The sequence below is a fragment of the Gymnoscopelus microlampas genome (assembly GCF_963454915.1).
Source record: "Gymnoscopelus microlampas genome assembly, chromosome: 9".
Classification (NCBI taxonomy): Eukaryota; Metazoa; Chordata; class Actinopteri; order Myctophiformes; family Myctophidae; genus Gymnoscopelus; species Gymnoscopelus microlampas.
This window is the reverse complement of record NC_139946.1, coordinates 13,969,138-13,990,560: the sequence shown is the minus strand read 5'-3', so window position 1 is coordinate 13,990,560 and position 21,423 is coordinate 13,969,138. Positions and strand designations below refer to the sequence as shown.

Sequence of the window (21,423 nt, the reverse complement as noted above, 5' to 3'; positions counted from 1 at the left end):
TTATTTAGTTCAGTATTTTGGTTCATAATTGGAAATAAATCCACAAGATTACAGTAAAATTGAGTCATGTATTTGATAAATAAATGACCTCAAGGAGGCACCATTTTTCAAACAGTCCATATTAGCCAGTCAAGCATTTATAGCACAAGTTAATCGCATTCACACTGGCAATTTGTCCATCGAACATAGTGATTGGTTAATGAAAATCGCCAGCCATATTTTGTTATAACTATCCAATTAGCTTGGTATTTTTAACAGAACAAATGCCAAACAGTGGTTGGTGTGTGGCAGGTGCTGAGGCCAATCATGAATATGCAAGTGTTATTAGCAAGTTTTAAGAATTCCTCAGTACTTTAAGCTATAAACAGTTTCCTTTGACAGTTGAGTAATTTATTACCTTGCATTATAAAACACATTCCCAATCTTTGGTAGCTAATACTGCACTGGTTTGGAATTGAGAGGAAAGCCAAGCTTCCCATTCTGCCAAATAATTAAATGAAATACAAGTCAGAGTGTTGTTGGTAATGACAGAGCGAGTTGTTGAAAAACAGAACATGCAGGCTAAAGGCAACCATTCCTGTAATTAAGTTGGCTTTTAGACATTCAGACTTTTCCCCCCTCAACAAAAACAAACATTTACAGTGTGGAGGTTTTAGCTGTTACATCACCTGGGCAAACCCACAGGAGTACCTCTTCGTAAAAGTATGATAATGAGTAAGACCAGTATTTCTCCAGAATGTCTTCCCTGGCTGTTGATGCAGACAGTGACAAGTAATTGTTAGTGACAACAAGAAACTCCTAAAGTTCTTGGGGAAAAAAAAGGAATACAACTGCCTCTGCCAGGACACGTTATTCTTAAATCGTGGCGCACGATTTTCAATACATTGATTGTTCAATTCTGGAACTAAACTGTAGAAACAAGACTTGAATCTGTGATGTCCATCTGTACTGCCTGGAGATGGTCTGACAGAATAATATCATGCACATTGTTTGAGATTTTCCAGCTGAAACATCTGTGTAGTTCTATTGTAATCAGAAAATGTAGTGCTGTGGCAAAAGTAAAGTACACCCAATGAAAACCTTTGTCTTTTTCAACATAGCCATATGGAAACCTAATCCACAACACTATTGACTGTTAAAGATGATCTAATTAAACAAATAGATTGAAAATAAAATGAGGATTAGGTTTCCATAAGTCTATATTGAAGAAAAATAATATTTTTGACAGGATATACTTACTTTCCACAGCACTGTACAATTGATCGACGGAAAATATTCCTGGGCACCGTCTCAGCCACTTTGTCAATATTTTACAATTCTTGCTTTTTGAAGCTGTACAGTAACAGTACTGTAGGCCCATTTAATGTGTCTTGTTTCTAGTTCTGGTAGATTTTCAGTTTTCATCAATAGAATACACAAATGGCATTTAAAATACTGAAATGTACTTCATACTTATTCATGTAGTTATTCTTTTAATGTACCCTGCTGACTAATCTATTTTTAACAGCCACCAGGACAAGCCTTTACAGTGCAAGAGCTACCACTGACTATTAGCATGAACAATGTACAGTAGCCTCTTCTATGTGATTTCTCTGGAAGTAATTAACCATTTCAGAATCCTTATTACAAGATCTTAGGTTGTTGAAATAAAAATATCACATGGAAGTCAAATAAATAGTTAGCAAAAATGACATGACTGTACAAAATATATTACATGAATAAAAGTATATTCACAATATATCATACAAATACATCTGGTAAAAAAAAACATTTGAACACTTTCCTGCAGTTAACCAGAAATGCCATTTACACGTTTTCAGTCCACTGTACAGTGCCAAACATAACCTTTGTGTATTTTAGAGGTTACAGTTTGGTTTAGAGAGGAAATACAAGCAATCCATGTCAAACAATGTGGGAATCTGCATGGGAATGGTCTGTATAGTCCTCCTGACCTCATTTAAAGGAACTACACAGTGAAATAGTCTACAAATGTAACCAAATGGACCATTACGGGTCCATTTGGTTACATTTCTATATAATAGAGTTAAATTGACAATAAGGATTTTACTGTCACAGCACAGTCATATCTCTGACTCGTCGTTGATGAACCCGAGACCATCTAGACTTGAAATGTTGGCCATAGGTGTGAAGTGGTGTCCCCCATTGCCTTTGAAATCCACAGTAGTGTGATTATTGTTTGCGGTGCAAGTGCTGGCAGGAACGGGCCTCAGGGGCTTATCCGCTTGAGTTCTGTTCTGAATGTGTGTGTACTCGACGGACGGCCTCTGTACCTGGGTTTTACTGGGAAAACCGAAACGTTCTCTGCAGCGGTTCCACGCTAAAATGCCAATGAGCGACAGAGACAGCAGTGTCAACAGAGCCACGGCCACCTTAAGACCTACCGTCCTGTCCTCCTCCCTGTGAGTCTCTGGAGGGAGAGGTTCCTCCGTCTCCACCTCTGGAATGAGCCCTGGTGCGGTTGTGCGCGGACCGTCCGTAGGATCTGGGGAATTTGTCACCCAGCTGCCAACTGTGCTGCTCTCCCCTTGTCCACCATCAGAAGTGCGGGGCTGTAAACGATACATCGCCACGGTCCTGTTGTATCCTCTCTTGTTGACCTGCTCTATGGAATCACAGGTGTACAAGCCGGCGTCCGATTCGGAGGCGTTTAGAATGAGGAGGCGTCCGCCGTGGATGTAGTGCTTGTTGTCAGAGAGCAGCGTTTGGTCTGACAAACGCCAGTGGACCTGCGCCAGGTTGGAGTCTGGCCGGCAAAGCAGCTGAACGTTGTTCCCCGGAACCAGGGTGACGTCTTCAGCTCCTACTGGCTCTGGAGTGTACAGACACACACACACACACACATATCCGAGTTAGCCTCAGCTCCATGTTGACAGGCAAAATTTGCTTTATAAAATCCCAAATTCGAATGGAAGATGTACACAGAAAACCAATCGTACATTTCTGTACTATTGAATATACCTAGATGAGGACACTGTGAAACGTCCCCCTTCTTTAGACTCTGAATGGCAGTGTCAGAGGAAGAGGCCAAGCTGGATACTCGACGGCACTGGTCAGAGTCCCAGGCACAGTAAGGGTCTCTGGCCAGGACACAGTCCACACAGGAGTCATAGCGGCTGCAGTTACTGACTGGCATCTGAACAGCACCAAACTCTGATCCTGCATACAGCTGACCCTATGTTCACACACACAACACACACAAAATTATTATTATTTTGTTTTTCATAATACTTGAATTCCGTTTGAAGTGGTAGACAAAGTGATAGAATGTTAGTTCAAGTTCAGTTGTATTTAACTGGGAGTGCTGAGGGCTTGAATGTCATGTGTTATAAAACCTTGGCCAAAATAAACATCAGCAAATGCCAGTGCACTGACTTGGCATTGATCTCTAGGTAAATGATTACACCGATATCAAGCTGATATCACACATGAATGGCAGTTCTTAGCTTCCTATAAAAACATGTCTGACATGAATAAGCTAAGCTTGGATCAACACATTATGCGCTGCAGTAGCTGTTATTAGTCACCTTGCTGGAAGAAAGGCGCAGAGTCCTGACAGGCTTAGGGTCCTCATACAGCTGAATCTCTTCAATAATGAACATCTCCCCAGCATAGTTTACGGCCTTCTGAATGTAGCCATTTTCTATCAGGAGACAATAACACAACAGGACACAGAGTTGACAGGAGTCCCCCATACTTGGTCTCTTCGCAGAAAGTAGCAGATCTACAAGCATACAACGCTTCATTTTGTGAACTGCCATTTTCAGCAAACATTCACCCCAGAATAGGGATGCTAGGGTTCACAGGGTCAAAACCTAACCATGGAAATAGTAATTCCTCTTACCACCAACATAATGGAAATAAGGGTGTTCCTACTCAACCAGAACATGAAAGTGCTGCTAATTCATGAAATCAATTAAGTACTAGATAAGAGGTGTAATTTTAAATTCAGAAGTGGGAATGACAAGGCCCCACTCCCATTTTTGCATCATGATGGATTATGAAAATCAGGAGGATTGAAAATTGACTTGAACTTGTCTTGAATTACTTAAAACAGCTCTGGATATAATAGTAATAGTTGAACATGTTTTTTTTTATGGAACCTTTCATACATAATTCTAAATAATTCTTATTTTATCATCCAAAACCCGTTGAGGGAGCTGATGCTGCTACTACTCTCTATTGTGTATGTGACAATAAACAACTTGAACATAAAATGCAACTTAAGGTGGCTCCAGGGCCGAAACAAATGAATGGATGATACGTGTGCCAATTCACAATATTTACCAGTGCCGATGAACATGACGGGGTATCTCTCTCCATCTAGTGCCAACACACTATCCACTACGATCCGAGTCAACAAGGGCCCCTTTTTCACCAACAGTGGGCCCCCTGTGAGTGGCCGAACAATCTCGTCCATGAGGGGCCGGTCCCTGATGAACTGCAGTGTTTTGTCGGGAAGGTCCAGAGAGCGTTCCATCCCCAGCTTTCGAGCAATGTCATTGATGCACTGAAATACAAGACGGCCATATTGAACTCGGCTCTGCTTATGCACTGGTTCTAAAAGTGGAGTCCAAGGGTTTTTGAGGGGTTTCCAGGACGGTCCCCAGCTAAACTTAAGCCCTGTTTTATTTTTCGGCTATTAAAAAATAGCCGATCTACAAACTAACAATGCATGGCAAATTGGCAATGTGACACGTTGTGAGCTTATAGATCTACTAATGTTGCCAAATCTCTTATGGGGGTCCCTGGCACAAAATCCTTTCAAATGGGAGTTTGTGGCCAAATATATATCAAATTGGGGGTCCTTAACCTGAAAAACTTTGAGAACAACTGTGCTAAGGACTATGCAAGGTACAGCAGACACTGTAGTACAGTGAGAGTGATGGTACTTATAGAGGGTATGACATAGGATACACATGAATTTTACCTGACAAGTTCTCTGTATTTGGCAAGTCTGTTGCTAGGCCAACCAGTAGACTGACCGATCCTACAGTATAACACCGTCCCCACAATCATGTAACTGACAACACTGTCATAACTACAATACTGCCTGTAGGGCTACGCTCCGCCCAGCCAAAAATGGACCCAAATGCAGCACTTACAGACACATGCATGCGTGTTACACTCAGACTTAAATTAGCAGTGAGGACTTTACTATGTATGGTATCAAATATAGTCACTGTCAGGCAGAAACCTTATCTCCATATTTCAAGTTTTTCTTTTTTACACAGGATATACTTACTTTCCACAGCACTGTACAATTGATCAACGAAAAATCGATGTAAATGAATGTCCTTCTTCGTCGTAGTGTCATCGAAAGTAGAAAAAAATACCAATGTACAAGCTCACAACAAACATTTTCTTTTTGTTCTAAATTTAGAGTAGCCAATCATTTTTGACCTCTTTTCTCCCCAATTTAGTCGCTATGCAAATGAGTTCCTCCCCACACACATTTCTGTGTTGTTACTAGTGTTGTGTCCTACTGACTCAACTACCAGTGAGGAGCCCCCACCGGGAGGACGTAGAGCCTTTGTTCTACTCCTCCCGGCCGCCCAACACTCCCTGCTGACAGGTGCCGCCCCTAGCCCGTAGGATCACATGCAGTGACAATTATAACCTTCCCCGCTGTGGGTTTTATAAATACTTAACCAATGAAAAGCATTAACAAGAGCTTGTGACTAAACAATAACTACATTGGATCCATAGGAACACAGGTTCTTTTTTTTTGCATTTCCTGAAAAGTAACCGTTTTGGACATTCAAAGGTTTCCACCCGACAGAGATGATATTTATAATACAACAAAGGATCTTGACTCACAGCTCCTGGTCTGGGGACAGGCAGCTCACCACTGTACATCACCCACTTGACGTGAGAGGTCTCCACGGTGACGGGCGTCTTAAACTTCCCCTCGTTGAAAACCTCACCGATGGCGGACACGCTGTATGCACACACTGCGGACATGTCCGACGAGCTCCTGGCAAAACCAAACCAAATCAAAATCATCAATGAAATCAGTCAATCTGCCAGCCAAGCAGATCATTCCTTTGCCAAGTCAAATACACTAAACCAGGGGTCTTCAACAGGGGGTCCTCAGAGTTACTACAGGGGGTCCGCCAAAATATTTGTGTGATATATATATTTTTTTACATTAACCACTTGAACCCTAGCATCCCTATTCTGAAGAGAACTTTAGCCAAAAATAGCAGCTCTACAATCTCACAACGCCTCACGCTGCGAGGCGTTGTGAGCTTGTAGATCTGCTATTTTTGGCAAAGAGGTATAGGTGTAGAGGGGACAAAGAGGAGACCAAGTAAACAAAAAAAAGTGTAATCTGAAACTAAATTTTATACAATATAGAGGGGGTCCCTGCTTCATCTCTCTCTCAACTAGGGGGTCCTTGGGCTGAAAACATTGAAGACCCCTGCACTAAACCAAATTGTGGATCTTGAACGAAATTGTATTGCAAAACTAAAGGGAGAATTATACACAGATAACTTTTTTTTAATATCTTTATATGCATGTCTTGTTTTTCAATGGTTATTTTAAGGAACAACTACATTTTGCAACAGCCTGGATGCCTAACAGGCCAGGTTAAAATATGAATACTTTTCCCTATTGGTGATCATATCAGCAACATCAACCCTACATGACCTATAAAACCACAGGACTCCATTGGAATGACTTACGACTGAGGCGCAAAGACTGCATAGAAGACGCTCTGGTTCCAGTTGTGGTGTTTCAGCAGGAACACATCCTGGACGAGGGAGGGCAGGCTGGGCTCAGGGAGGGAGCAGTCCAGACGAGCCTTCAGGAACGAAGTCCATTTCCTCTGCAGCGTCCGCTGGCCTCCCATATCCCCCTAAACACAACCAGCACCAAGAAACGCACGAGTGCACGCACACACACACACACACACACACACACACACACACACACGCGCACACACACACACACACACGCACACACAGAGTATAGAGAGAGACAACTTAGTCATGTGAATTTGTGCTGCCGCCCATATCTCAAACAGAAAAAAACTGCAATGGACAGACACAGTAAAGTCAAACACAATTTCCCTTATTCATGGAAAAAAAAATTACCTTGCAGACACGCGCCACTCTAGACACCATGAGTTTACTGTAGAAGTCATATTCCATGGCATTCTCGGTGAAGAACAAGTAGACTTTATCATCATCACCATTACGACTGCCAACGCTTTCAGGCACAACGTCCATATAGATGAAGTTGGGCTCTGTATTCAGACAACATGAAATAGCACACAGGTACTAAGTATAACATATCGTTGCTGTCCGGCAGAAACCTCTTATCTCCACAGCCTAAGTTTTTGTGTGTTTTTTTTCGTAAATGAATGCCCTACTTTGATCATACCACTACAGTGTCACACAAAAGCATCAAGAGTAGCAGATCCACAAGCTCGAAACGCGGCGCGAAGCGACGCGTTTTGAGCTTGTAGATCTGCTACTTTTGCTATTCCTGAATTTGAATCCTGAAAAGTAACAGTTTTGGACATATGATGTTTCCACCCGACAGAGACGATATCATTACCATCAACTTCAGGTATGCCATCTACTGTATCATTTATTAGCGTCACTGCCACAGCAGCCCATGTGAAGTGCAGTATATTTAACACATACTTCATTGAACAAAATTGTTACAACTTCCCAATACATTGGAAGCCCAGAGCTCTCACCATTGAGCCAGGAGCTCTTAAACTCAGTCCGGAGAGATGAGGCAGAGCTGCGGAGAACTACAGGTTCAGAGCCCAAGAAGTTGATCGCTGTAGCAGAATACAGGTCATTTCCTGTTGGACAGGAAAACGGAGACAAGAGTCAGAATTACTGGAAATCCATTACTCTCATTCTGTTAGAGGACACCATTACTGTGGCTACTAATGGAGTTAAGCAACTTTAGAGCTAAATATATTGAATAAATATTTGATAAATGAATACATGTTGTAATACATGAGCCCTAGACATCCACTTTGTCACCAGTCCTGTGATAATTATTTAATGGTGCGTCATCATCACGAAACCATGTACCAAACACGTTTCCTGTGTGCACCTCATATGAGGCAATCAAGTGTTTTTAATTTTGACATTAATAGCAATAGTAAATGCTTCAAATTTAAAATATTCTTTGGAATCATTTGTTTTGGCTCGTCTGTTTTCAATTTATCTATACATTTTCTTCCGTTGGTGAACTTTGCACATTGAACAGTATTGTACATAGTCTTTCGTTCCTTTTGTAGTGGGAAGATAACCAGGATGAGACACTCACCAACCATGAGGGAGGAGTATCTTTGGAAAGGATCAAAGGGACACTTCCCTTTCCCCTCCTCCAGCTTTCCCTCCATAGTCAACTGTCCATCAGAATATGTCTGTCAGGGGGGGAAACATAGGAGAGTAAAGCCTTAAGTCAGTGGTGGGCAACACCGTGTTTAAAGCCCAGTCCACACAAAAGATTCGCAATGCAACTAGTTGCAACCAGTTGCAGGAAATTGCAGTGGTCTGAATTGACCTGTTGCAGGTCGGTGCATTTTTGGAATAATGTTGCAAGTTGTGACTTCCGGTAGTTGCATTGCGAAATATTGGTGTGGACAGGGCTCAAGATCAACCAGTCGATCCCGAGGGGCGCCTTTCGGTTGATCATGGTTTACTGGTTTGAATGTGAATCCCTACAAATCATATAAGGAGAGCGGCACAGCAAGAATTAACACAGGAACGACCAAGGCAGCAAATCAATGATCCAGGTGTGTTATCTGTTTAGTACTCTGTTACTACTAATTTTCAACCACAGCTAACGAGAAGAGACAAAAGTTTTGAGATTGAGTTGGGGAACAGACGCCAAGAGATAGAAGACATACAATATCATCAGCAACAACGGCACAGGGATGGTGAAGAAAGGGAACTTGGAAAGACACCACAAATCATTTGACTCTTGTCAAATGATTGGGGTGTCTTTCCAAGTTCCTTTTTCCAGCTGACAGTGAACTGAAAAACTGAAATAAGGAACTGAAATATCAACTACCAATCACGCTACTGATACTTTTCAACCACAGCTGACGAGACGAGACAACAGTATTGAGAATAAGTTCAGGAAGCGACGCCAGGCGACAGAACATTAATGTTGTCTCATCAGCAACAACTGAAGAAAGGCAACTTGGAAAAGACACTCTGGGAAACCACAAATCATTTGACAAGACTTTCCCAGCTGACAGTGATGAAATGACATGAAACTGGATCACGTAATGTCATCAAAGTTACATTATTGACTCATTCTAACTTGCGTTATTCTAATTAGTAGCCTATGACGAGACGTAAACACGGTGGTGGTTCAGGTTCTCACTGTCTGCCTTGGAACAGCTAAGTAGATCTCATGCCCAAAGGTTTGTCCACCCTTGGCCTAAATTATTACTAATTCATGAGATTGCAATGCATTGAATTTTTAGCTTGGAAAGGAAGAGTCAGAGGAGAGTGATTGTGCGATATACAATCCGTGAGAAAGAATGAAAATGCCATATGTAAGGATAATATCGAATACAGTCAATACACCAGCAGAGCCTTTTTAATCAGTTGATCAAACTAAATATATTATTTCCGTGTAATTCAAAAAAATAATTGTAAAAGGGTAAACGGCAGCCTGTTATTTGATCACCTATTGACCTAATGGCTACTAGCAGAAGGAATGAGGACAAGTGTCACTGAAGTATGCCACTGGGCTATTTCATTGTGAATATGCAGCCACACGCAACTGTCAATCACGCGACAGGAAAGACAAACACCACCATCTCAGCTATTCAAACAAATAGCATTCAGTCTCCTCCACTCTGGCTTACATGCTATACTTACCATGTAATCGCAGGTGGGGCTGAAAGCGTTTGTCCCGCACACATACATTGTGGTGTCATTCAGTGTGTGCAAGGTCCGAATGTAGTTACGGCATTCCACCTGCAAAAAGATACAGCAGGGAGAATGCCAAGGCCCAGGGTTTGTTAGTTCAGCCACAAACATAAAACGTGCACAGAAAGACATACTACTCTGCGGTCCCTGGTATTGAGTTGGAGACCCCCGGTCAAGGTTGTGTGCATGCATTTCTTTTATCATGCCTTTATTTGGACATGCGGTACAGTAACAGACTGCAAGCAAAGGAACTTCAAAGACTCTGTGTACAAAGGGGGGGAAAAAAGATACTCCCACATAAATGATTTACAAATGTACCAAGATAAATTGCATGGGGAGTATATCGTTTTAACTGAACAAAAAGGCTGTATGATCCTTACACTAGATGCATGTTGGGGGGTGTGTGTGTGTAAACATTGTTTTTGGGTGACTTATTTCACAAACCTCAGCATGTTTTCCCTTGTATGTGCACTCCCTCCGTTTCTCTTCGGTAACTCGCCAATAAACCTGCCATAAACAGAAGACAGGCTTCTTGTCAAAGCATGCTGAATTAGCATCACAACCCATAGCTATAGGACAGCCTAGTTGTAACCTGTTTATGCAAATATGCTGTTTGCCTATTAACATAAGGCTAATAACAAGGACAGTTAATGCAATAATGGAGTGTATATACCCTAGCGGGTTTCCCAAACTTTTCCATGCCATGGACCCTGAAATATCTATAGCCTTTGGCTGCAAAATGGCTTTAAAAAAAAGAAGACAATAGCGAAAACAGCTGATCTACAAGCTTGTAGATCGAGCTTGTAGATAGAAAGAGTGGTGCCATCTCCCTTCACTCCATCGGCCAACAAACATAATTTTGACATAATCCGACGTAATCTGACTGATTATTTCGACATAATCTGTCAGACATTTTGTCACTTCTGGCGACAGACAGTGCACAAAGTGTGTGCCATTTCTTTCCAATTAATTAATTGCCATCTGGTTGTGTTTGTTGTAGCTGAAGATATTTATGTGTGTAATGACGGATGAGACGCTATACAGTAGATTGTTATTTTCTGACCGTGGCGTCGTGGGACAGCTATGAGGGACTATACAGATGGCATGTACTGTACGGAGGAGGATTATCGCGCAGCCAACCTTTCTTCAAGGTTGCCTCCAATCGGTTCCATTTGTATACTGTTGTAAGGGTCCATTTGGACCCCCCCCCTAAAGGAACCCAGAGAGTCCATGGAATCCACTTAGAGAACCACTAGGCTACATGGTGCATTGCTGACAGATTGCAGTAATAAAACAATATCACAAGCGCAGAGTACCAGACCAGACCAATCACACACACACAAATGTTCCAAAGGAACGTCAGCTTATTCTGTGTTCGTGCTCATGGAAAAGAAAACCAGCAGTGTGACAATTCTTATTGTGGGACACGAGGGGGAATAACTGACAGCATTGTATAGAAGGACCTGCTCTGTCTGTACGTCATTCCTTCATACAAATGTTTGCCATAACTTTGTTTTGATAATTAAATAACATTCATGTAAGTGATGGGGAGAGTCGGGAGAAGCACCGGCATTGTCGTGTGGTATGGGGCTTTCACGTATGAAGGGCCAAACACATTTTTTTCTAGTCTGTACAGTATTTATAAATTATTATTAATTATTTAGCAGCAATCGGACTATAACAGGCCGATGTGAAAAATGAGGCGGAGGTTCTGCTCTGGCCTCCAGGGAATGTGCGTGCACAGTTTCGCGCAGATCGGTCCAACGGTGCCGGTGATTAGCTGGCTGGCTGACGGACAGACGACACGCACACACACACACACACACACACACACACACACACACACACACAAGGACGGAGGGACGGAGGGACGAAAACATAGTCTCTGCCACACCTTCGGCCTGGCGGAGACGAAAATGGCAGATAGCAGATATACAAGTATATAGGGGCTTAAGTGTTTAACAATTGTTCTGTGGCATGTTGTAATGCTGTTGTAAAGGCCATGGTGGGTATCATGACTCTTGTCTTTTATGTTCCACTTACTGCAGCTTTTTGATCAGAAATGTTGTTGATATTCAGGGCAAATATTGCTTCTCTGGCCCCAATAAGCAGCAAACCCAAATCCTCTCTCATGAGCATGGTGGAGTAGTTCCAGACCCCCTCTTCTCTGAATATCTTCAACTCGTCTAAAAAAAAAAAGGAGATGAATCAAAAGTGTTAACAACATGGTAGGGTTGTGTGTCTATCTATTCCCTGCAATGCCAACAAATAGCTGAGAGTGAGGGAGGCGTACTTACCGTGATAGGCAACAGTCTTTCGTGGAATGCAGTAGTGAGTGTAGGACAGGGGAAGAAGCAATCCACACAGAATGCTCAAGGCACACAAAGGAGACATGGCTTAGAGTCCAGATGTGTCCGAGGGTGGGAGAGCTTCACAGTCCTGCTCTGCCACCAGACCACGATACATCCAATCAGCTGGTTGATTGACGATTTATTACAGAAGTGTCTGTCTGACTGACTGGCTAACTGTTGGCCTTTTTACACAGCACTGATATTACTGCCTTTGGACATGTATATTCCACGCTGGTTCATGCCTCTTTACATGAAGTGTGTCTAAAAAGAAAACCACCATAAATACGTAACCAGGTTAATCCCCCGACACAGGTCAGCTCAGTTGAGTCCAATTTGGTTGAGCAAATTGGAAAAGCACAATGGGTGGGGATTCTGATTGGCTGTGGGCTATGTTGGCGTTAGCCTCCAGCACAGTGTTAAAGAGCTGCTGGTGACTTCTCTTGAAGGTGGTAAAGAAGCCATGCTGCCACAGTTACCGGCTAGAGACGCTGGAGGAGAACTCCGTCATGCTGGTCCACAGGTTTTCTGTAAGAAATACAAAGGCACAACAAGCGAGGATGAGATGTGAGGATCAAAGAACAACAAAGTGAGACAGTGGCAACTTGGTGGCACTGTCACCGTGGCAACTTGGTGGCACAAATCATGCTGATGATGGGGCAGCCAGCTATAGTCTCTCATATCCGCTTATCAACAGAGAAACCTTACAATAAATGACACACAAAAAAAAAAAAAATTCTGCTGTGAGCTTCACTCAGGAAACCAGTGTCTAGATGTCAAATCCAGTAATGAGTATACTTCTGCTCAGTTCTACCACATCCCAAACTCACTTCCTTCCCCACACTCTCTCTTCCTGCCCTCATCCCAGATGAGGGACCTGCTTCCTTCAGGCTCAGTGGGATACAAGCAGCTGATAGGAGGCGCTCAAGTTTGGGCACGCAGATGGATTGTGTTGATAATACATGACTTCAACCCACCCCCACAGGATTTAGTCTAAATTGAGACTTAGCACACCGTGGGCTTGAATCACTCTGTTGTGGCTCTCTGTTATAACTACAGTATTCACAAGCTTGCAGCATTCATTCACAATACAGCGAGCCCACGCACACACACACACACACACACACACACAATAAGCCAGAAGGTTTGCCTGCGATCAGACTCGAAGCGTAAAACACTACTCCAGGACAGTCACATCAGTAGGCAAACATATGTAACCCCCACCAACGGTATTCAACCGTTATTCACAAGTCTGAAAGAAAATAGTGTACAGCGAGTGAGCTTCACGCTGAGACACCCCATAGAGTGCTTACCTGTTGTCTAGGAGTGCCCCCCAGATACACAACACCCAACTGTTGTCCAGAGAGACTGCTCCAACTACCTTTAGAAAACAATTTTCCAAAACTACCGTCTCCACCTAACTGCCATGATGCTCCTTCCTTGTTGTTAACCTGACACAGTGGGACGAGCCAGTACATGTAGGGAGCTGCTCATCTGTTGGCACAGTGGAGATGTTTTACATACTCTACTCCTCAGGCTCTTTGGAAGGGGGTGGGGTGCCGTAGCTATAGGTTGAGCACTACAGCTGGCTGGGATGACTGGAGGTTGTTATTCATGGTGTTTGACAGATCGCGTCGACAGGCAGGTATTTCTACAATAATAGTACAGAACACTGCAGTTGCGCCTCCTTTTTTAACTCCTGCGTTCTAGGCTCACACTTGCATACTTACATGTGTAATGTTGTGCTGCCGGTGAGGCATAGTTGAGAGGTTTTACTGGGCATAGAGTCTGGTTTAGTAGTTACTAGTGCAGTTAAAAGAGCCATTTCCCTTGATGAGCTTTGAACTCTTGTATTTTGCACTCTGAAGTTCTTTGTGTCGATTCTAACCACAACTGAAAGGCCAGGCCAGGGCTTTTCGTATTCACATGTGACCGGACGAGGAACACAAAGTTCCACAGTCTGTAAACTTTTACAACCGCGTTCTGATAAGAGCGGAGGTTCTCACTCTGCTTTCTCTTGAGGACGTAATGTCGTTCCCACTCTGTGGTATATCTTTGATGCACGTTTACTTTGAAATAACACCTGCCCTCTGCAACACCAGTAACATGATACATCAACACACAGGGGCAGACAATCTCTCACACATAACCTGCACAAGCATAAACGCATGCACACACATGCATGCACAGGCGCGCACGCATGCCTGTGCATTTGCACACAGCCCCACACACACACACAAAATGATGTCACTAGCCTTCCAGGGTTAAGTCGGTGGCTTCCTTTGAGACCATGCTTGTGTGTAGCTACATTTTGACACCTTAGGTTCAATAACAATCCCTATGCATTCCAATGATATACAAAGTATGTGACAAACATAACTGGGTGAAATCCAATACCAATGCTTTTTCCAGGTATAGCCAGCAAAACTAGCTTAAGCATAGGCCATTAATACCTCTGCATTTACCAAATGCAGTTCAAGTTATACAATTTGTGTACTTTTATATTATGCTTTTATTATAAATATACGGTAGTGCTTGAACGTTTATGTTGGATCATCTTCCTAAATAAATAAATGACCCAGTATAGACAATATTTTTGTCTCATTTGTTTAATTGGGTTCTCTTATCGACTCCTAGGACGTGCACAAATCTTAAGATATTTTAGGTCATATTTATGAAATATAGAACATTTTAAAATGTTTGTGCCTATAGAGTCAGACACATGAATTAAAAATGAAATATTTAGGACTAAGTTTCTGTTTTATGAATTAGAACATTTATGAAAGGTAGTTTCCTGTTTAGGCCTACACTTGCGTCTCTTAAACAGTAACTTGTTGTTTGAAGTACCAGCTGTACGCAAATATAGCCATGACAACACTGTGTTTCAGTGTCAACAAAGATCAAAAGCTTAAACACAATGCCAAAATAGAAATTACAACTCATAAATCAACTTTAAAGTCTCTATAAATCTTCACTCATTAGAAGAACAGTGGGAAAAAAACGAACAAGTATCTATTCACAATAGTAGTCCAGCAAGTATAAAACATGAATACTAAAGTATCATGACAAATCATTTTGAATGCAGCCCAACAGAATAATGAGCATTGCTAAATCTGTGAGACCAGAGGCTACTCAAACTGGCAGCATGTACTGAACAACTGAAGACATGTAGAACACCTACACTTCTACAAGCATGGATGTATTTATAGGTTGCACTAGTGCCTCAACAATAGGATACACAAGACTACACTAGATAACATTAAAGGCACTGTAAGTGATTTTTCTTGGTTTAAATGAGTGTTCAATATTCTGATAGTCATCATTGCTATGGAGTGTTTACAGGGGTCTCTCCGAGGTTCAATGTTACTTTATTTTGTCTCCCTTGGGAGACATTTGTCTTGGAGACCAGGACCAGCTGCATACATACACACAATACATTACAAAACCATACAAAAAACACACACGGTGACATGTACAACCCTAACAGTAATTGAGCCTATACATCATCCTCCAACATAATATATATATGACCCCAGCCAACCACCTCAAAACCTTCTACCCCGCTGTCTGCCCTCCGTAAGGTGTCCATTGAGGAGCGTAATTGACAGAGGGACAAATGAGAGCTTGAACCTATTATAGCGCCACACACACAGGGACCCTATATCTCCTACTCGACGGTAATTCTTACTCAAGGTATGGTACATGGGAGGGGTCAGTCAGACACATTTTTCTTAGCCTGTCTGAGGGTGGACCGTTTAAAAAATACTTGGGGGGGGGGGGGGGGGCTTATGGGGGGTGTAGACATACCCATAATCTTCCCTGCCCTTTTGACCAATCTAAGGATCCCAGATTTATACCTTACCGTCAGGTTTCCGAACCAGCTGGTACTACCACATCTTATGATGGACTTTATACTTGCTCTATTAAAGATCAACATTATATTTCTACATTGACCTAAGAGTCTAAAGTCTAGTCTACGGAGAAAATGAAAGCACTGGTGTATTTTTGCACACACATATTTGTCACATGAGTGTGCCAGCTCATTTCAGAATCAATTTGTACTCCAACATAATATATTTATATTATGCGGTGACCTGTTTGGTGTCATGATCGTGTATGGTGATCATGGTGTGGTCACCTATAGACCTGGGATCCACCACAATTAATTCTTTACATTAATTTGTAAGTGATGTTCATCACACCATCCTACAAACCTGTCCACTCTTGGCTACTGATGTTCACATTCACTTGTAGACTGAGAATAACAGTGTCATCAGAAAACCTAACTACAAACTGATTGGGTTGTGTTGTGAGCTGACACAGCCATTTTGTGTATGAAGTTAACAAGCTCTTTAGTAAACAGAAAATACTTTTAATTTAATTATAATAATTTTCCAGTCAGGATACCAATTTCATCCAAAAAGGAGAGAGATCTAATACAGGATACAGGACAAACAAGTGAAATTGGAAGTGATGAAATAAAATAAAAGAGCAGACATATTTGGGATTGGAATACTATAAAATGTAAGCTGATGAATGGTTACTCTCTCCTGATTAGATTAAATTTATAAGCCACCTGAAAATGTATTTTCTGTTTAATAAAGAGCTGGAGAGACAGGGAGACCCCTGAACAAACACTCAATATCAATGATTATTATCAGAATATAGAGCTTTAACTTAAAACAAAATGTTTTGTTTTAACCAAAAAATATAATTTAGACCACCTTTAAGATTATGAACCAACAACAAACTGTTCCTGTGTAGTGTTTAAAACATGCACAGACAAGCACAGATTTCTCATTGATATGACTCACAAGAATGACCAAATCAATAAAGGCGTATTAAAAGTGACAAACCCAAACCGACTTTGTGTGTGACTGACTGCCCCTTTCTGTGCTGTTATGGGTGAGTCCCTCTTCAGTCACTGGTTAACCAGCGGGGTGGAATCTGAGACAAAAAGTAACAGGCAAACTGTTTGGCTTACTGGCTGGCTGGCTGGCTGACTAGTAGCTACTCATTTTTCGGTTTTGCATATTATTTCGGATTGCCAATCTGACCAGTTTACTGGCAGATAAGAGCTGTTGATTTGAGTTTGTTGAATGGCTGAGATAGAGTGTTCCATCAACGCGAGGCCTGAACAGGAAACCAGCTGTGGGAGGGTGTTCACCTCTGACACTCCTTGTGTCACTGACGCTGTTGTGAAACATACGCTGGAAAACACACCCCAGTTCAGCAGCAGGCTATGTTTTTACTAGCTCAGATAGCTAAAATAAATCAATCTTTTATCTCAACAATAATAGTTTGCCATCTTTTGTTTTGACTTGGGAGAGATTACTAATTAGCTATAATAATAAAACAAGCGTACAAAACCTGCTGTGTTTATGGTTCTTAAGCCGACTACGGACCGACAGGTACTTTATCCAATTAACTACTAATAGGGTTAGGAATTCTGAGAGCAACAGAATGTGGAATATGTATTCATCTGTTATTTAACATAACATCTGCTCTGACAAATCATCATCTACAGTAAGCCATGCATGTTTTAAGTATGTGCAATATAAGAACACACACATACAGGCAAGTCTAAGCAGGAGCAGGGGCAGGAACACAAAGGGAAACATTTTACACCCCAAAACCTTTGCCGGGATCCTCCTGGGTAGTGACATGTTCACTGACAGATTGGAAACACCCAAATGGAAACAGGACTGTGTTCGGAAAAACACATTCTCATTAAGGGCTGGGCAATAATGATATTATATCAATATCAAGATGTTTGCTTAAAAATATTGTGATATTTGATTTTGGCCCAACCCTAATTCCCAATTACACAATTACAACTGAACTGGTCACTGATATGATTGAGTCATACTAGGAAAAGCTAACTCAGAGTACACGTGTATTTGTCCTGGTGTGTCAGAACAGGTATGGACACAAGGAAGTGATATCACTATTATGACATGTTTTAACGTTAGAATTAAACATCTATCAAATGTATACAGGCTTCATCTCTATACACTAGTTACGCACAAGCTACAAGCTTCACCAGGAGGTATTTAAAATGGTTATCTAATGTGTACAATTTTACAAAAGACAGAAATGTCCAAAGCCCACACATGTTACTTCTGTATAGCCTACAAGCCCCCCAAAAAAATCTGTCTCTCCAACAGAAAGTGTTTTCTTTCAATAAACCAATGACCATCAATCAAAGCCCCTTAACAAAAAGATACCTTATAAAAATACTTGTAGATTCTACATTAGTGCTCATACAGAATCAGGAACACCCAATGTAAATAAATCCCTTGCCAGATTTATGCACCGTGCACACCAATGTAGCTGAACACGAACTGTTTACTGACACCAGTGTTGTAAAGTATCTAAGTACATTTACTCAAGTACTGTACTTAAGTACAATTTTGAGGTATTTTGACTTTACTTTGTAGATTATGATTATTATTACAAAACATACATTACCCACTTCAGCCCTATATACATTTCGGCTATTTGAAAATAGCCGATCTACAAGCTCACTTGTAGATCTGACATTTTCAAAAGATTTGTATACATGTGACATGCTGCATAAAGAGTACGTTCTACTTTTGGTACTTTAAGTACATTTTGATACCAATACTGTGTTGTACTTTTACTCAAGTAAATTTTGAATTCCGGACTTTTAATTTTAGTATTTCTACATTGCAGTATTGATACTTTTACTTAAGTAAAAAAAATGCGAGTACTTTTCCCACCACTGACTGACACCATCTGAGATCACAGGGGGGCAAGTATAGCATGTGTGGCCTTGCTTGCACTGAGAGGTGTACATTGACATCATGTGACCCTGCAGGCCTGCACAGCAAGTGTAACACAGCTATAAGTGTCCAGTTCTCTAACAGACAGACACCACTTGGCCTCAACTCAACTGTCATAATGAAAGTCATGCATCATGTGCTGTTCCACCATAACATTACTGCATGATAACCACACACACCTTATCTCTCCCAATGTTTAGTGACCAAAGTACATGAGATTCAGTTATATTATATACTGAATCAAAAACACACAAATAAAATATCTAAACCCTTTTTGAAAGGCTTTTAGTTGACTTGTTAGATGGTAACATTTTATTTTATATTTAACCCATTAAGACCTGGAACGCATCTGTGTCACTTTAGATTTCTTTGGCTATTCAAAAATAGCAGATATACAAGCTCATAGCGCGGCACCGAGTGCCGCGCTATGAGCTTGTAGATCTGCTATTTTTGAAAAATCTTGAAAAAAAAATGTTTGGGATTCTTTTCAAAAAACTGCTAGGATTTAGAAAACATTTTTAAGAATAGCCTCAGGTCTTAAATGATTGTTTCAAAAAAATATGTATCAAATCTTACCCTCCAATTTCTGAAGTAGCCTACTTTTCGTTGGTTCTAACTCAGTGGCACTAGACTAGAGGAAACTCGGACAAGACTTCTGTTTGTAGAACAACCTGCCCTCATAGTTGTTTTTCAGATTAAATGCATTACTTCAGCAGTGTTCTTCCAGCTATTTGGTAAACCCATGGTGGTGTGTGCATGTGTTTAGTGGGAGTATCTTTAACATGGGAGTAGGCTAACATTGGAGTAACATTGGAATGTCCAACATGCAGTGGTGTAAAGTAAATAAGTACATTTACTCAAGTACTGTACTTAAGTACAATTTTGAGGTACTTTTACTTTACTGGAGTATTTCCAATTTTCAATACTTTTACTTCTACTCCACTACATTTCAGAGGCAAATATTATACTTTTACTCCACTACAATTATTGGACAACTTTAGTTACTAGTTACTTTAAAGATTTTGATTATTATTACCAAACATGCATTAACCACTTCAGCTCAGCACTGTATACATTTAGGCCATTTGAAAATAGCCGATCTACAAGCTCACGATGCGACGCATCGTGAGCTTGTAGATCTGCTATTTTTTATACATTTGAAAACTTGTGAAATGGGACATTCTGCATAATGAGTAATTTCTATTTTTGATATTTTAAGTACATTTTGATATCAATACTTTTGTACTTTTACTCAAGTAAAGTTTGAATTCCAGACTTCACTTTCCTTTTACTTGAGTAAAACACGTGAGTACTTCTTCCACCACTGGTGGTGTGTGCATGTGTACCTTTAACATGGAGTAGAATCACATTGGAGTTAACACTGGAGTGTCCAGCATGTCGGCAGCAGGCTACACACACACAGGCATAGTTAAGAACTTGACTGCTATTATTAGAGTGGGATAGCCTGTAATCTAAGATAAGAGCCCACTGGGAACTTATGGCTACATAACGTTACTAGCCTGAGCAGAACCTATAAACTATAAGCATAAAGCTTCGTGGAAAAGTGTCTGCTGACCCCTTTAACAGACAAGAGAAGTGACCATAATAATAATATCACATGATGTAAAAGATCAGACTTACCACGAGTTGTGCCTTGGAGACTGGAGAGTTGTGATCTGCACTGAAGGTCTATACGTGAGAGATTGTTAGAGGTTGTTTTTAGTGCTGTGTGAGTGACTCGAGGGTCCAGCCAGGGATTGCTCTGTGCTGCTCCACCTGTAACGTTCGCCTCAGATCCCAGTGTTGCCAGATTGTGCGAGAGAAATAAGCAACGAGGTCTATGAAAACTAGCCCAAAAGAAGCGGCTACAGACCACATGAGCGACCACATGCACACGTGAGCGCTCTCTAATCCTACATTCATTGGCTATTTGAAAATAGTCAATCTACACGCTCACAACGCGTCACGATGCGACGCGTTGTGAGCGCATAGATACATTTTCAAAGAAAAATCTTGGGGATGTTTTTTATGGGGGTCTCTGGCACAAATATTTAACCAGAAGGTTAAATACATATTAATTTGGGGGTCCGGGCCGGGGTCCTTGACCTTGACATGAACCACTGGTTTAAACGATATTAGGAAACAAGCCCAATTAAGCAAATACACTTTAGAAACGAGCCCATATCAACACTTTAGAAACAAGCCCAAATAAGCAAATACACTTTAGAAACAAGCCCATATCAACACTTTAGAAACAAGCCCAAATAAGCAACTACACTTTACAAACAAGCCCAAATAAGCAACTACTTTAGAAACAAGCCCAAATAAGCA

General features: G+C 41.3%; 1 protein-coding gene across 4 annotated transcripts; it reads right to left on the bottom strand.

The window, feature by feature from the left end:
• Positions 1-368: 368 nt before the first annotated feature.
• On the bottom strand, positions 369-20,887 carry LOC311051189 (semaphorin-4E). 4 transcript variants are annotated; one of them, XR_014601389.1, is made up of 15 exons: positions 20,734-20,887; positions 12,236-12,814; positions 11,982-12,124; positions 10,383-10,445; positions 9,888-9,986; positions 8,317-8,416; positions 7,730-7,840; positions 7,119-7,270; positions 6,708-6,880; positions 5,839-5,995; positions 4,306-4,528; positions 3,546-3,661; positions 2,980-3,193; positions 2,028-2,830; positions 369-1,983 (listed from the first exon to the last, which is right to left on the bottom strand). XR_014601389.1 is itself a non-coding variant. In XM_084065611.1 (14 exons), the coding sequence occupies exons 2-14, from the start codon at positions 12,330-12,332 to the stop codon at positions 2,082-2,084; spliced, it is 2,397 nt and encodes a 798-aa protein (XP_083921737.1). In that variant the 5' UTR covers positions 12,333-12,814; positions 20,734-20,887; the 3' UTR covers positions 369-2,081. The 4 variants fall into 4 exon arrangements, 3 of the variants coding, with proteins under 3 accessions (XP_083921737.1, XP_083921738.1, XP_083921739.1); XM_084065611.1 differs by having other exon boundaries at positions 369-2,830; XM_084065612.1 differs by lacking the exon at positions 20,734-20,887 and adding an exon at positions 13,600-13,735 and having other exon boundaries at positions 369-2,830.
• Positions 20,888-21,423: the final 536 nt, after the last annotated feature.